Source organism: Sturnira hondurensis, unplaced genomic scaffold (genome assembly GCF_014824575.4).
Source record: "Sturnira hondurensis isolate 20B ecotype Veracruz unplaced genomic scaffold, ASM1482457v3 Scaffold0007217, whole genome shotgun sequence".
Classification (NCBI taxonomy): Eukaryota; Metazoa; Chordata; class Mammalia; order Chiroptera; family Phyllostomidae; genus Sturnira; species Sturnira hondurensis.
The window spans coordinates 4,764,728-4,779,331 of NW_028079848.1; the positions used below are offsets into that span (position 1 = coordinate 4,764,728).

General features: G+C 54.8%; 1 protein-coding gene across 2 annotated transcripts; it reads left to right on the top strand.

Moving 5' to 3' along the window:
* On the top strand, positions 1 to 8,444 carry HFE (homeostatic iron regulator). Of its 2 annotated transcripts, none has more exons than XM_037051416.1 (6): positions 1 to 393; positions 3,714 to 3,977; positions 4,082 to 4,381; positions 5,136 to 5,402; positions 5,518 to 5,631; positions 6,459 to 8,444. In XM_037051416.1, the coding sequence occupies exons 1-6, from the start codon at positions 303 to 305 to the stop codon at positions 6,497 to 6,499; spliced, it is 1,077 nt and encodes a 358-aa protein (XP_036907311.1). In that variant the 5' UTR covers positions 1 to 302; the 3' UTR covers positions 6,500 to 8,444. The 2 variants fall into 2 exon arrangements, with proteins under 2 accessions (XP_036907311.1, XP_036907313.1); XM_037051418.1 differs by lacking the exon at positions 1 to 393 and adding an exon at positions 541 to 790.
* The last annotated feature ends 6,160 nt before the right edge of the window (positions 8,445 to 14,604 follow it).

Genomic DNA, 14,604 nt, shown 5'->3' on the forward strand with positions numbered 1-14,604 from the left:
TTCTAACTCCGACAACCACAGAGCCGCACTGAACTTAAAAGTTTTGACAAAGTGTAACTGAGTTTTTTAATTTACATATTTAGATCAGAAGAAGGTCCCTAAGCGTCCTTTCCTGGGTCGGGCCCCTCGGTGTGGGAAGCCCGTGGCGCAGCCGGGCCCCCGGGTGTCTCGCGCTCCCCGCCCGGCGGCAGGAAGGACGGTCCACGTGCGGGAGACGCGCCGCTTCCCACCAGCGGCCGGAAAAGGATCCCGCAGGCCAGGAAGTTTCGTCCGGGCCACCCGAGCCCCGGCGGCCGCCCGGGATGGGCCCGCGATCCAGGCGCGCGCTGCTCCTGCTGCTCGGGGCCCTCGGGGCCCTCGGGGTGCGGACCGCGGCCGCGCAGGGCCGAGCTCGTGAGTACGGCGGGGGCGCGGGGGTCGGGGCACGGGAAGCCGGCTGTCGTCCGCCCGGGGGCCGCCGGACTCGGAGGGAGGCACCGGCTTCGCGCTGCACCCCCCCCCCTTCCTCCCAGGCCGGGAGCGGGTGCGTTGCGTGGCCGCCCGCTCCGGGCCTGGTCCCCTCGCGCTGTCCCCACTCGGAGCCACCGCTCCCTCCGGACCCGACGCCCCCAAGGGTCGGTCGTTGCGTTTCTCCTGGAGGCCGCTGCTGGTTTTCGAGTCCCCAGATTTGGGTCACGGGTTTCCTGTCTCTCCGTCACCTCCCCCCTCGCCTCCTCAGAAGTCCCCACCGGGTGCCGCCGCGGCCCCAGCGCCCCTCGGCCTATCAATCCGGACGCCGCCCGGACTGGGGGACAGCGAGGGGCGCGGGGCGGGGCCGTGCGGGACGGCGGCGGGGTCTGAGCTCCACCTCCCGGGGGACCCTGGTGGCGGCCCCTGGGAGAGGGATCTGCCCCGGGCCTCACTGATTCTTGGTGACTGTCCCGATTGAAAACGTAATTTTGGAACAGAAAGCCCAGCTGTGGTTTTCAGCTGTGGTTTTCAGCGGTGGCTACTGAAGCGCTGCGCGCACAGCGCAGCCTCACTAAGGGGCCTTTACCAGGTCGCCCAACGGGGGCGGTCACTGCTGAACTAAATGCCCCGGGTTTCTAACCCTTCTCTCCTGTGAGCTGCTGACTCTGCTTTGCATTTGGGCGGGAGGAGCTCTCCACGTGTAGGTTTTCCAGGCCCTCGAGGCCCTCGGGTTGAATGACTTTTCGCAGGTTCTGGTTTCCTGACGCTGAGTACTGCATTTGTTCCCAGTGGGGGCAGGCTCAGGGCTCCAGGCTGTCACAGCCTCCGAAGGACAGGAGCCGGGGTCCCCTTGGACAGATGACAAGGAGGCACACTTGCTCACTGGTGTTTTGTTCGGAGTCACCCTGGGCTTTCGACACAGAGCCTTGTGCCCTGCGTGTGTTCCACGCCGCACTTCAGGAGAGGTTCAGCCATGGCATCTGATGGGAACGCAGGGTTTGTTGTTCACAGCCGAGGGCAACCAGCCCTGCTGGTCCCAGGGCCCCGTAGGGAGCCCAGTCTGTGCCCTGTGATACCAAGCGTTCTGGGGGGTGGAGCAGCAATAAGCAAACGAACAAAAGGATGAATAAGCTAAGCTAAGTGCTCATGGTGAACACAGGTGGAGCCCAGAGGTTAGGACAGGCTGCTCTAAGCTGGCCCATGGGCAGAGGTCGACCTGGTCTTGCTGACTGGGATCAGCGCCTTCCAGGTCTGCCCAGTGGGTCCGAAACGGGGGTGGAAGCAGGGCTCTCAATCCGGCACCGCTGACATTTTGTGGTGTGGGGACAGTCATGTGGACAGCACCCTTCCCCTCTACCCACCAGATGCTACGTGTGCCCACAAGTGTCTCCAGACCTTGTCCATTGTCCCCCCGACCCAGTTCACAATCACAGGGCTGGAGAAAGCCGGGACTGGGTGCAGCAGAGTGCAGGGCGAGGCCCAGGGTGGCAATGAGCCCTGGGCCCGAGTGCAAGACCTGCAGGGCCTACAGGCCACTGCGTTTGTTCCAGCCCAGGCAAGGCAGGGTCCCACACAGCTGGGACCAGCTTGTGCTACGGAGGCAGGATGAAGAGGGGCCACAGTCAAGGCTGGGAGCTCTGCCCCAGGCAGGGCCAGAGACGGCGGGCTGGGCCAGCGGTGGCAATCGGTTGTGGGTTGTTTTGTTTTATTTTGTTTTGGATGTGCCGGTGGTGAATGCCAAACTTCAGTGCTTGAGTTTGGCTAAGGAAGGATTCAGAGCCAAGAACCTAATTTAGAAAGTAACAGAGCTAGAAGGGAGCCAGCTGGGCTGTGTCAGCTCAGGAAACAAGTTAAACAAGAAGAAGAGCCCTAGGCACTTAGGAGAAATCAGGCAAAGGTCAGCACCTGAGGGAGGAAGGGGGCAGAAAGGCACCGGGGAGAGAGCGTGAGTGTGCTGCACCTGGGCCCTCAGCTTGAGGGTTCTGACCTGCTTCCTAAGGTGGGGGTTTTAGGGGCGGTTTCGGGAGGATCTCAGGAGCATATTCATCAAGGTCCTTGTCTCTGCTCATCGGTTGGCACTGGAGGGGACGGTCATTAGTCATCCCAGCTGGTCCTGACCTCTGCCATGGGCTCGTTTCGCCTGCTTTTGCTGCTTTGCCGGGCCTGGAGCTACCCCCGCCTGGGGCCTAGACGCGTCTCCAGGTTGGCCCGACCTCAGCAAACCCCAGGCCCTCCTCCTAAGGTTATTTGATGCTGATCAGAACCTCATTGTCCTGAGGGCCCAGAGCATGCTGTGAAGCTGTTCTGCAGCCCCTTCCATCCTCTGAGGGGGTCTGCACTGCATGCTTCAGGACATGCTAGGGGGGAAGGGTCACCCTGGGGGTGAGGTCTTGCCTAAAATAGTTGTTTCCTCTAGTTTTGCCCTGCTGCTAGGCACCTGGGAATTTCTGCCCTGGGGGACAGTCAGGAGCTGGCCTCCATTCCTGCTGGGCTGGGGCCTGTGTAACTGCCTCCTGTGTCAGATACACGTAGAAGGAAGTTCCCGGAGGATCCGTGTGTGGTGTGATGTAGACAAAGGTCAAAGGTGACTCCATTGGCCTGAGCTACAGAGCGATGCAGGCGATGCCGCTTCTGAGACGGTGAAGGCACAAGAAAGAGCCATTTGGGGAAATGGGCGGTTTGGGGCTGCGGTGTGCAGTTCTGGTCGGCCATCCCACAGGCGGGAGAACTGCGAGGGTAGGGCAGAGGTCAGATCCGGGCCCAGCCCCGTTCAGACACTGGGACCTGGCCTGACTCCCTCCCTCTGCACCTGAGGGGGGCTGTGGGCAAACTCGCCGGAGGGGAGGGGAGGCCTTGTCCTTTCAGTTTAAAGGGCCCCTTCCATCTGCTTTGGAAGGAAGTCGTTATCAGGGCCTCTCACAGCCTGTAACAGCCCAGGGAAGGGTTAGAGACTGAAACCCAAGCAGATCCCTGTGGACTGGGGTCTAATGAGCCCTGAGCTCCATGCCACAGCCATGGGGCTTTCCAGAGCCGTGGGCCCCAGAATAGCCTGTCCCAGCTGGGCAAGTGCCGGGCAGCCCAGGGCGGCAGCCACACTGGGCGGAGGAAGGGCACACCAGGGAGCAGAGTGGACAGTCACTGCACAGATTGGGCCTGGACCAGTGTCGGGGGTCGGGGCGGGGGGGGGGTAGGAGCTGACTTGGGAGAAAGGAGCCTGTGCCTTCCAGGCCCGCTGGGCCCAGTGATGCCTGTTGCATCCCCAGGGCCACACTCCCTGCGTTACCTCTTCATGGGCGCCACCGTGCCGGACCTGGGGCTGCCTCTGTTTGAGGCCTTGGGCTACGTGGACGACCAGCTGTTCGTGTCATACGATCACGAGACTCGCCGTGCAGAGCCCCGCGCCCCGTGGGCCTGGGGAGGGGCCGCTGGGCAGCTGTGGCTGCAGCTGAGTCAGGGCCTGAAGGGGTGGGACCACATGTTCACAGTGGACTTCTGGACCATCATGGACAACCTCAACCACAGCAAGGGTACGTGCGGGATGGGGGCAGCAGGGAGGAGGGAAAGACTTTGCGCCCCAGGTCTCTCAGTTCCTAGAGATGGTGGAGGCAGCACCCCGCTCCTTTGGTTTCAGCAACCAAGCTGGGGGTGGTGCCAGAGTCCCACACCCTGCAGGTGATCCTGGGCTGTGAGATCCTCGAGGACAACAGCACCAGGGGCTTCTGGAAATACGGCTACGACGGGGAGGACCACCTTGGATTCTGCCCCAAGACGCTGAACTGGACGGCAGCGCTGCCCGAGGCCCGGGCCACCAAGTTGGAGTGGGAAGTGAACAGGATTCGGGCCAGGCAGAACAGGGCCTTCCTGGAGAGGGACTGCCCCGAGCAGCTGCGGAGGCTCCTGGAGCTGGGGAAGGGGCTGCTGGACCAGCTAGGTATGACGCCACACCCTAGGGACCCAGGGGAGAGGGGGAGGGGGCGCAGACCCGCCCCTGGAGTTTCCAGGTGGCCAAGACCACGTGCCTCTGGGGAGGGGCTGAGGTCTGAGGTTTACCTCTTCTAAGTGAGATTTGTGATGCAGCCTAGAGTCAGAGCTTCCGTTTTTGGGTTTTTTTTTTCCTCTGCACGTGTGGCCAAAGACACATCTGGTCTCTATTGAACCGAGACCCTGCGCACATGTGTGCCCCGTAGGAGTCAGAGACCTCCTTTGTCACAGGGACGCCAAGGCAAGAAATTACCAAGGGAGGCAGCCGGTCAAAGGGCAGCATACTGGGAGTTAACATTGTCTCCCCAGCAGGCCACGCCCGTCCCGGCAGGGACTCTCCCTGGGTTGCATCGGATGGGAGAACCGGGCCATGGGCAATCCTTTTCCGTGCTCCGTCCGGAAGGGCGCTTTTATCAGATCCAACATGATATATTGACAAAGAGCAGAAGACACGGCAACAGGCATGCCTCTGACACACGGGACAGGACAAGAGGCTGATGTGGCTGTGACGGTTCCCCACACGACACCCCCTCCAGAGCGGAGTCTTGGGACGCTTTTAGCGCACAAGCTGCTGTGTCTGCAGCTCGCTTGGTCCACGCAGGACGTCCCCTTCCTTCTGGCAAAGGGGAAGGGAAGTGAGAGCCCTGGTCCTCGCGGGAGGGAGGAAGGGCCCGCTCTCCAGATTCTTCCTCCTTCCTGTCCAGTTCCTCCTTCGGTGAAGGTGACTCGTCACGTGGCCTCCGCAGTGACCACTCTTCAGTGTCGGGCTCTGAACTTCTACCCCCCGAACATCACCATGAGGTGGCTGAAGGACAGGCAGCCACTGGATGCCGTGGACGTGGACGTGCTGCCCAACGGGGACGGGACCTACCAGGGCCGGGTGGCTGTGTCCCTGCCCCCCGGGGAGGAGCAGAGATACACCTGCCAGGTGGAGCACCCGGGCCTGGAGCAGCCCCTCACTGCCACCTGGGGTATGGACGGCCGGGGCTGAGGACGCCCGTTGTGGGTGGAACGGAGTGGAGCCACATGGCGGAGAGAGTCGGCCCTGGGCCAGCCGCGCTCAGGGCGCTCACTTTGCTGTTCCAGAGCCCTCGAAGTCCGGCCCCCTGGTCGTCGGAGTCGTCAGTGGGGTTGCCATCGGTGTCATCGTCCTCTTGACTGGAGTTTTGTTCAAAAACCTACGAAAAAGGCAGTCTTCCCGTGAGTAGGAGGAGGGAGGAGGGGTCAGGGCCTCTGCCCAGGACGCACTAGGGTCCCGCAGGAAGTGGGCAGAGGGAGGGAGGCCCTGGGGAGGGTGGTGTCCCTTCCCTCTGTCTTTGAGAGCACTGGCCCCTCCATTGGAGGCAGTGAGGGGCTTTGCGGTTCCTGTTGACTTCCCAGGAGCCACGCGTTCAGTGCCACGTGAAACCCGTGGCGCGGTCAAGGTGGGGCAAGGACGTCTGGTCCAGATGCAGCCAGGAAGCCAGGGCTTGGGTGTCACGTCACAGGGAGGACCGACCTCGCTGAGCTGGGGGCGAGGAGGGCTCTGGGTGTCGAAGCAGCAGGATTCCCTCAGGGAAGGCGAGGACCCGGGTGGTGGTGGTGGGGAAGGGGGGCGGTGACCAGCCGGAGCAGCTGTGCCCACGCAGTCCTGCGAGGCCAGAGATGATCATTGCTCCGCGACCCTGTGGCCCGTCCGGCCTGTCTGCCCCCTGGGCATCTATGGTTTGGGGGAGAGAGCGGCAGGCAGACCCGCTCCCGAGGAGGCCTGGGGTCTGCGGGAAGTTGCGTCATGAGCACTGGGCGCAGTGCGGGGCCAGGAGCGGAGGGACACGGTGCCGAGGTGCAGAGCGGGAGATGTTAGAAGGTGAGATGCGAGGCCGGGAGGCCCGTCAGAAAGCGAGGAAGCACCTCCAGGGGAGAGGAAATGGTGCCTGAAGTCTAGTTCCTCTCCAGAGAGCACGGGGAGGGGTCGGAGTTGAGGGGGCGGTGAGGGAGGTGGAGGACAGGGAGACCGGCCCAACCTGAGATGCGCCTTGTCTTGGCAGGAGCCGCCCCAGGGGACTACGTCCTGGCCAAATGCGCGTGAAGGGCGGCCTGCAGCCCCGCTGGGCAGGAGAGAGGCCGAGAGACTCGGGGTGCGCTGGTGGGGTTCTTGGTGTTTGAGGACAGAGTTGGCCCAGGTATTCCCTGGCCTTCGCCGTTCCCCGTTCACGTGTGTGACTTTCTGCGGGCCTGCAGCCCCACAGTGACCGCTCCCAGAGCCGCTCCCAGTGACGGTCTCCTGCTGCCTCCAGAGCTGGCCCTGGCTTCCTGCAGCGCCGCAGGCTCCACTCTCCTACATCATGTCATCTCCTACCTCTGAGGAGGAAATCTGAAGCTCCGGAAATTTCAGGGACTCCCAATCCTCTTGAACGTGCGGGAAGAGCTGTGGAGCTCCTCGGGACAGGCACTCGCCTATTGCTGCCGTTCACACATCCAGGCTTTTCCTGGACCCATTCGAGTTGTCATGTAATCCTCTCTGTCTCTGCATTCCAGTAACTGCCCCGCCCCCACGCCCCCGTGTCACTTCCACCAGAGAGTGGTCTGGGCCATGGTCAAGGCGAGGCGAAAGGAGAGGAGGCAGCCCTTCCAGAAGAGGCATCCTGCATGTTGGTGTGCTTGAAGGTCGTTTTTCCAGAAAGTGGGTGGGAAGTGTGTTGAGGAGGGCGTCTGCAGTCTGGCGCGTGGACGTGTCACAGGGGTTTCCCAGGCCAGCGGTGGCCACGGCACACGGCCTCTGTGCTGTGCGGGGCTCCGAGTGGAGCAGTGATTTTCCCCGTGGTCTCTGCCGACTCTTTCCCCAGGTTCTGACCGAGAAAATGCCGACAATAGCTACACTTACACAAAAGCGCTTACTTGGAAACAGGCTCCGTTCCAAGTCTGTTGGAAACATTTGCTTGGTAAATGTGGCTACACTTACCCAAAACACACTTACTTGGAAACAGACTCAGTTCAGAGCACCTACGTATGTGCATTTCTTCATATGATTCTTACGATAATTCTTTGACGTGAGAACTATCACCCCCCCGTTTCTTTAATGAAGAAAGTGAAGCACAGCTGGCCAGAGATAGAGACAAGTCGCTCTGATCGCATCCGTCCCTCCCACGGCGTTCAGAGGCCTGGCCGCGTGGACTGGATGGAAGAGCAGAGCCCTGGGCACCAGATGCTGCTGCTGCTCGTCTCCTGGTCTTTGTTCTCCGTGAGCTGGACCCACGTGCCTGCTAGGGCGGCAGCAGCGAATAGTGTCAGCCGGACTTCCTTTCCAAGTCCTGTGGGAAGGGTCCTGGCCATGGCTGTGATTGCTGGCCACTCACCCAGTGGCTCTGTGCTTCACCTCACAGTGCCCTCCCTACAGCAGTGCCTCTACAGTCAGACCCCTGGTGGCATTTCCCTCCACGAGCTGCAACAACCTCTGTCGTATTAAACATGGTAAAATGAAGCCACCGAATGGCCTGGGAGGTCCCCAGCATCTTCCTGGGGTTCCTGGGAGTCTGGTTCTCATCCCCAGCTGTGCACATTCAAAAATTTAATCTAACCCGACTCTCAGGTGTGAGCAGACTCTGGTTTGGTGGCTCGTCTGAGCCTATGTGAGGAGTTCAAGGGCACACGCCTCAGCCATGCGCAGTCTTGGTGCCACCGCCTGCCTTTGGTGGCAAAGCTGCGGCCTGAGGCGTTCTGTGTCGGAGGGCAGGCGCCTCGAGAGACCAGGCAGAGCTCAGCAGTTTGCTGGTAGGGACTTAATATGGGCAAAGAGATTTCAACGACTTAAACAATTTTTTTTCCTGGTTGCAAAAGTTAAGTGGATAAAGGGACATGTAATACGAGCTTACGTTAGAAAAATTGAAAATGAATTAAATAGAAACTGCCAATGCACTAGCCAATGATGGGCTCTCCATAATGCATGCTGCTCTCAGTATTGCTGCGTTGAAATCTAGGAAGGCATCAAACGCGTCTGTTTTAATAAACATATGGCGAGTGTGTTGTAGGCTGCACGATTTTCCCGATGTAGTTGTCCACCTTATCATGTCATTTGGGGAACATTTAGATGAATTTATAATTCATCTGAACATTGTACATTCAGCTTCATGGAATCTTTTCACCTTCAACTGTGATAGGTGAGTTCATCGTTTTACGTCACTCTCGTAACAGCGCCATCTAAACTGTGACACACTGGTTGTTTTGTTAGTTGTGACAAGGGTCTCCGGGTCTGGGCAGTTCCTACTGCTTTTCTTACTGTTAAAATGTGGCACAGACTTGTGAGTCTGGAGCCATAACAAGATGAAAATGACAGAACATGACCAGGTAAGTGACGTCTGGTTGCAAAGAGGAAATGAATGTGTAATTCACCACGCAGTGCACACGAGCCACGGCTGAGCCCCCAGGACTTGCTGCAAATCAGCCGCACTGGCCAGTGACGACCATCTCAGAGTCTTGCACAGAGCACGCCAAGTGGAACAATTTTCCCTCCCAATTAGAAAAACAGACAAATTCTCCCACTTTACACATGTATCTTCCCATCCCCAAAGCCAACAGCTGCTGGCCGCAGCAGGGTCCAGGGGTCCCTCGAGGTGAGGATAACAGGTAACAGGCAACTACACAGCTCAAAGGCAGGTGAAGCACTGTTCTGTTTATTGCAAGTACAAGCAGGTTTTTATATTTTCATTTTTGGTAATGATTAACATTTGCAGGTGCATAGCATGATCAGTTAAGCAGAAAAAATCAATACAAAGGTAACCAGGAAAAGTACAAAAGTTCCCATAGTGTCAGTTATGTTAAACAAAAGTTATTTTGACCAGGAGAACTATTAATCAGACAATTTGAAATAGCTCTATGTACAGAGTTTGAATGTCTTATTATTTATTAAAGTTCTCAGTCATGGGGCAAAACGATACACTAGACCGAGCAGAGGTTAGGAAACTCATTATAAGCCTTTGTGATGTTTAATTTAGCTATCTATCTTTCTGTCTAAAATATTTCTCTGTGTATTATAAACTCTATCTCCCTAGTAACTGTTTTCTACATGCTTAATAGCTAACTAGCTTCTCCTATTTCTTTGCCTGTCTAATTCTAATAGATATATATCCCTATTCAAGGTAAAGGAGGCTGTTTATTCTAACAACTTTAGACATTCAGGGGCTATTTCATTAGAGGGGATTTGCCTTGGGACTTAAGGGGGCTGCCTGGGGTATTCCAGGCCCCCTACTAGCTGATATCATCATATCCTACACTTGCTTAATCCGGTCAGGGAAGGAGGGGTTATTTTGGGGAAAGGCCAAGGTGATATTGTTCTCAGCCTGACTTAGTTGCTGTTCAGCTCTGAGAATGGTCAGCATTTCCAGGAGATTCCAAATTATCAGAAAGGTAAAGGTTAGAACACCAAGAGACAGCAGGATTAAGATCAACACCACACATCCATTCATGCCACGTCCGCCAGGCCGGAACACGCTTCTTTGAAGTTGTCCTCCCCACGCTCGGACTTTGTCAGACAGCGTGGTTGGCGCTGGGACTGGACGTGGCAGACAGCCAGGAAGTTCTTCTTACTCCGCTACCCGACAGAAGATATGTTACAATGAATTAGGCAAGCTTGTTTTTCTTTTTTAAGATTTTATTTATTTATTTAAATATATTTTATTGATTATACCATTACAGTTGTTCTATTCCCCCCCTTCATTCCCCTCCACCCGCACACTCTCTCCCCCACCATTCTCCCCCCCTTAGTTTATAACCACGTGTCTCAAGTTCTTTAGATTCTATATTTCCCCCACTATTCTTGCCCTCCCCCTATCTATTTTCTACCTACTGTCTATGCTATTTTCTGTACCTTCTCCCCACTTCTCCTCCTCCCATTCCCCTGTTGCTAACCCTCCATGTGTTCTTCATTTCTATGCTTCCACTCCTGATCTAGCTGTCCTCTAGGTTTGCTTTTGTTTTAGGTGTGGTTGTTAATAATTGTGAGTTTGCTGTCCTTTCACTGTTCATATTTTTCATCTTCTTTTTCTTATAAAAGTCCCTTTAGCATTTCATATAATAAGGGCTTGGTGATGATGAACTCCTTGAACTTGACCTTATCTGAGAAGCACTTTATCTGTCCTTCCATTCTAAGTGCAAGTTTTGCTGGATAAAGCAATCTTGGCTGTAGGTCTTTGGATTTCATGACTTGGAATACTTCTTTCCAGCCCCTTCTTGCCTGTAAGGTCTCTTTTGAGAAATCCACTGACAGTCTGATGGGTACTCCTTTGTAGGTGACTGTCCCCTTATCTCTTGCTGCTTCTAGGATTTTCTCCTTCATTTGAATCTTGGCTAATGTAATGATGACGTGCCTTGGTGTGTTCCTTCTTGGGTCCATCTTCTTTGGGACTCTCTGAGCTTCCTGGATTTCCTGGAAGTCTATTTCCTTTGCCAGACTGGGGAAGTTCTCCTTTATTATTTGTTTATATAAGTTTTCCACTCGTGGCTGTTTCTTTCCCCCTTCTGGTACCCCTATAATTCGGACGTTGGAACGTTTAAAGATGTCCTGGAGGTTCCTAAGCCTCTCCTCATTGTTTTGAATTCTCATTTCTTCATTCCCTTCTGCTTGGATGTTTCGTTCTTCCTTCTGGTCCATTCCATTGATTTGAGTCCCAGTTTTCTTTCCATCGCTATTGGTTTCCTGGACATCTCCCTTCATTTCAATTAGTTTAGCCTTCATATGTTTCTCTAATTTGTGACTATAATCAACCAGTTCTGTGAGCATCCTGATAAACAGTGTCTTGAATTGTGCTTCTGAGAGGCTGGCAATTTCTCGGTCGCTGAGAGTTATTGGCTCTGGGACTTTGAGTTCTTCTTGCGCCATCTTTTGGGCTGTTCGTGCCTGTTACATAGCAGGATCAGAGCCCTAGGTGTTTACCAGAGCAGGACAACTCAGTCGCTGGGTTGTGACACTTTATGTGGGGGCGGGGTCAACGAGGAGCAATGGCGCCTGTCTGCCGTTTCCTGCTGCGGCCCCCACAGATACGGCAGCTGCCACCATCACGGGGCCCACATGTTTCATCCCACTGCACGCGAGTGTGCCACCGCCATCAGCCCTTGCCCCCTGGGGCCTGTGTGGTCCGTCTCACTGTGCGCGAATGTGCGACCGCGGTCAGTCTGCCCCGCACCCCGACTGGTTCCGGGCTGCCTGCTCGCCCAGGTCGGGGGATCTGTCCTGCCCGACCCTGCTCTGCTGCTGGCTCCGCCCCTCTTACCGTCCCCGTTGAACGGTTAGTGGTTGTCGGACTTCCGTATAATTCAATTTTCTGTTTTGTGGCTGTGTCTTTGTTCTGCAAACCTTTGTTGTATTCAAACTTGGTTGTGGGAGAAGGCACAGTGTTTCCACCTATGCCTCCATCTTGGCGGAAGTCAGCAAGCTTGTTTTCTATCGCCTTTATTTCACACAAGTGGTCCCAGTGATGCATTTATTAAACATCTGCCCCTTTGCCCCATTAATTTTCTTTTTTTTAGAACTGAATTTATAAATCTCCATTGTCCAGTTTTCTGGCCTCGTTCATCACTTAAGCTCAACTGAATTTGGAAAATCGGAGCCCTACATTTTCAGTTCCATCTTATTTAGCCGCTGGTAAACGGACCCAAGCTTGGCAGCACAGAGAAGGGCGCCATCTGGTGACCACAGTGGAACGTGTCACAAAGGCCCTGTAACTGCAGAGCTGGGGCTGGGGAGCCTGGACGTCCTCAGTGAGAACCTGAGTATTTGAGGAAATAGGAAGAAACCACTCACTAGCCACGCGAACAGCTGGAACCACAGAACAGAAGGAAACCAACACGGATCCTCTTTGAGCAGCTGTGAGAGGTCAAGGCAAAATTATTTTATTACGATGATGATATGCTGCGATGGTTCAGTGTGTACGTGATGCATTCTTTGTTGTACACACATTTTAAATCAAGACGCCTTCAAAATGCTGAAAGATTCTTATAAGCTAATCCCCCCCGCCCCCAGCCAACCAGTCTAATAATGACTAGAATTCAAACATTATATTCTGATCCAGTTAGTCTGTGGAGGGTAGTTCTGGGCATGCCATATTTTTATAGGACATTTGCTTAACATCCCAGTTTTGTTTGAGTATTTCACGTGTCCAGTTAGTCACAAGGTGTTCGCAGGGCTCCTGTTGGAAGGGCCTAGCTTCCACGTTGGTGTGAGCGGGTGCTGGGAGAGGAAGGTGAGAAGGATGGAAGGCGGAAAGCCACCCTCTCCCGAGCCCCAGGACAAGTGAACACCTGTGTGTACACAGCTGACGAAAGGACAAAGCAGCCCCGTTGGCCCAGCAGGCCTGCAGTGAATATGGTGCTGGTTTCCTTAGGACTGGAAAGGACAGGAACAGACCTAACCACTCCCGAAGGCCACAGGCGGAAGATAACGTTTGAACAAACTGCAGCCTCGGTCACAACGCCCAACAGCCCAGGGCCACACACAGCTACTCCCCACCCTTTGTCATCCGATTATAACCCCAGAAACCTCACAGCTCCCCACACCATGCTTTTCCCCTTCCTTGCAGAGTGAATGAAAACAGTGCCCTTTACACTTTCTCCTCCCAATTCTTTCACAGCCCCGTCACCGACCACCCTAACAGCTGACAGATCCATTTTTCACCTAAGTCTACATGTGTGTATCTTTAAAATATTTCCATTTGACATTCACGATTGTTGAGTCAATGTCAGTGAGAAAAATTTAGAAAAGAGGGAATTAGAAGTGACTAGGAAAAAGGGAACCATAGTGTACACATTCTCCTTTTATTTTTATGCATTAAAAAGAACGGAGAGCCCTGGCTGGTGTGGATCCCTGGATTGAGTGCCAGCCTGTAAACCGAAGGGTCACTGGTTCCATTCTGGCAGGACAGGTCTCCAGTAGGGGGCGCTCGAGAGGCAACTACATACTGCTATTTCTCCCCCCTCAACAAATAAACTCTTAAAAAATAAAAGTACATGGAGATTTCAGTTTTACCTCTGACCTTGCATTTTTGGGGGGGCAATGTTTGACGTTTCTTCTTATCTAAGTCTACACTTGTTACTGAGTCCATGTGCTCAAGTCGTCAAAGGGCTAAAACTGAAAATGCCAAGGTTTGGGAGAGGGCAAAAATTTTATTGGTTGAGACGCCTCCAGCAGAGAAGATGGGAGACACACTGGGCCTCAAATCCATTTTTCTTGCTGGACCAGGTTAAGGGGTTTGAAGAGTTTAAGGGGAACAGGTGTCCAAAAGCCTGGTGGGCAATTTCAATTCGAGAACCTTGAAACGGTGTGGAAGGGGCCGCATGTTAACCGGACCAGCTTATGGAGGCCTGTGAGGCAGCCTTGCAAACGCAGAGTAGTAACCACAAAGGATGTAACCACAAAGGATGGTCTAAAATGAGAATTCAGTAATTAAAGCAGTTCATGGCAGGCAGTCCTGTTCTAGGCCAGCATTTTTCCGTAACAAAGGCCCGGCCCTCGTCTCTTTGCATCTAGGATAACAGGCCTTTGGAATGTCCGAGCAACTTTCCTTTTTTTCCCAAACCCCTTGGGCACAAGCTGAGACCACAAACCTCCTTACTGTTATTTCTAAGTTAATTGCGGACTGTTAACGATCCCCCACTCACCTGTGTAAAGAATCATGCGTCTACCATTGGACCTCTCACCCAGTCCCAGAGGCTCCCCCCACTTTCCTTTTCCTCCCACCTCCCTGACCCATCACCAGTGGGCTTCACGTAACCCCTGCATGGCTCCTCCTTGGATCTAATGTATAAAATAAGGAGCTAAACTGCAAGTCCCCGGAGCATTTCTCAGTTTGTTGAGATGTTACTTCCCGGCAACTGTCGTCGGTTTGACTCAGACAAACTCACCAAAACTTCTCTGGGGGTGTTGCTGTTCCTTGCATCGACACTGGCAAGAGTCCTGGACAGCGGAACCTTGGCTTCCGAAAAGGTTCTGTGTTTGAGTGCCAGTCCTGCCCCAAGTCCTGGGGATCCTTTTTTTGGGGTGCAGCTGGAGGTCAGGTCTCCTCTGCACATTGTCTCAGCAGCGGGACTTGTGATTCTGGTCTGTGGTCTCTGAAGTAACTCAGGGTTTCCTCAAACAGGCAGGGCCATTTCGAGCAGGTTCTGTGGTTACAAGGTGTGTAGGGAGAAGTGAAAGTCCAGAACTGA

Bases quoted from the DNA above. Each gene is read 5' to 3' on its own strand.
- HFE (XM_037051416.1), top strand. From the start codon at position 303: ATGGGCCCGCGATCCAGGCGCGCGCTGCTCCTGCTGCTCGGGGCCCTC. The intron at 394-3,713 runs GTGAGTACGGCG...TTGCATCCCCAG, and splicing joins GGCCGCGCAGGGCCGAGCTC to GGCCACACTCCCTGCGTTAC. The intron at 4,382-5,135 runs GTATGACGCCAC...CTTCCTGTCCAG, and splicing joins GGGGCTGCTGGACCAGCTAG to TTCCTCCTTCGGTGAAGGTG.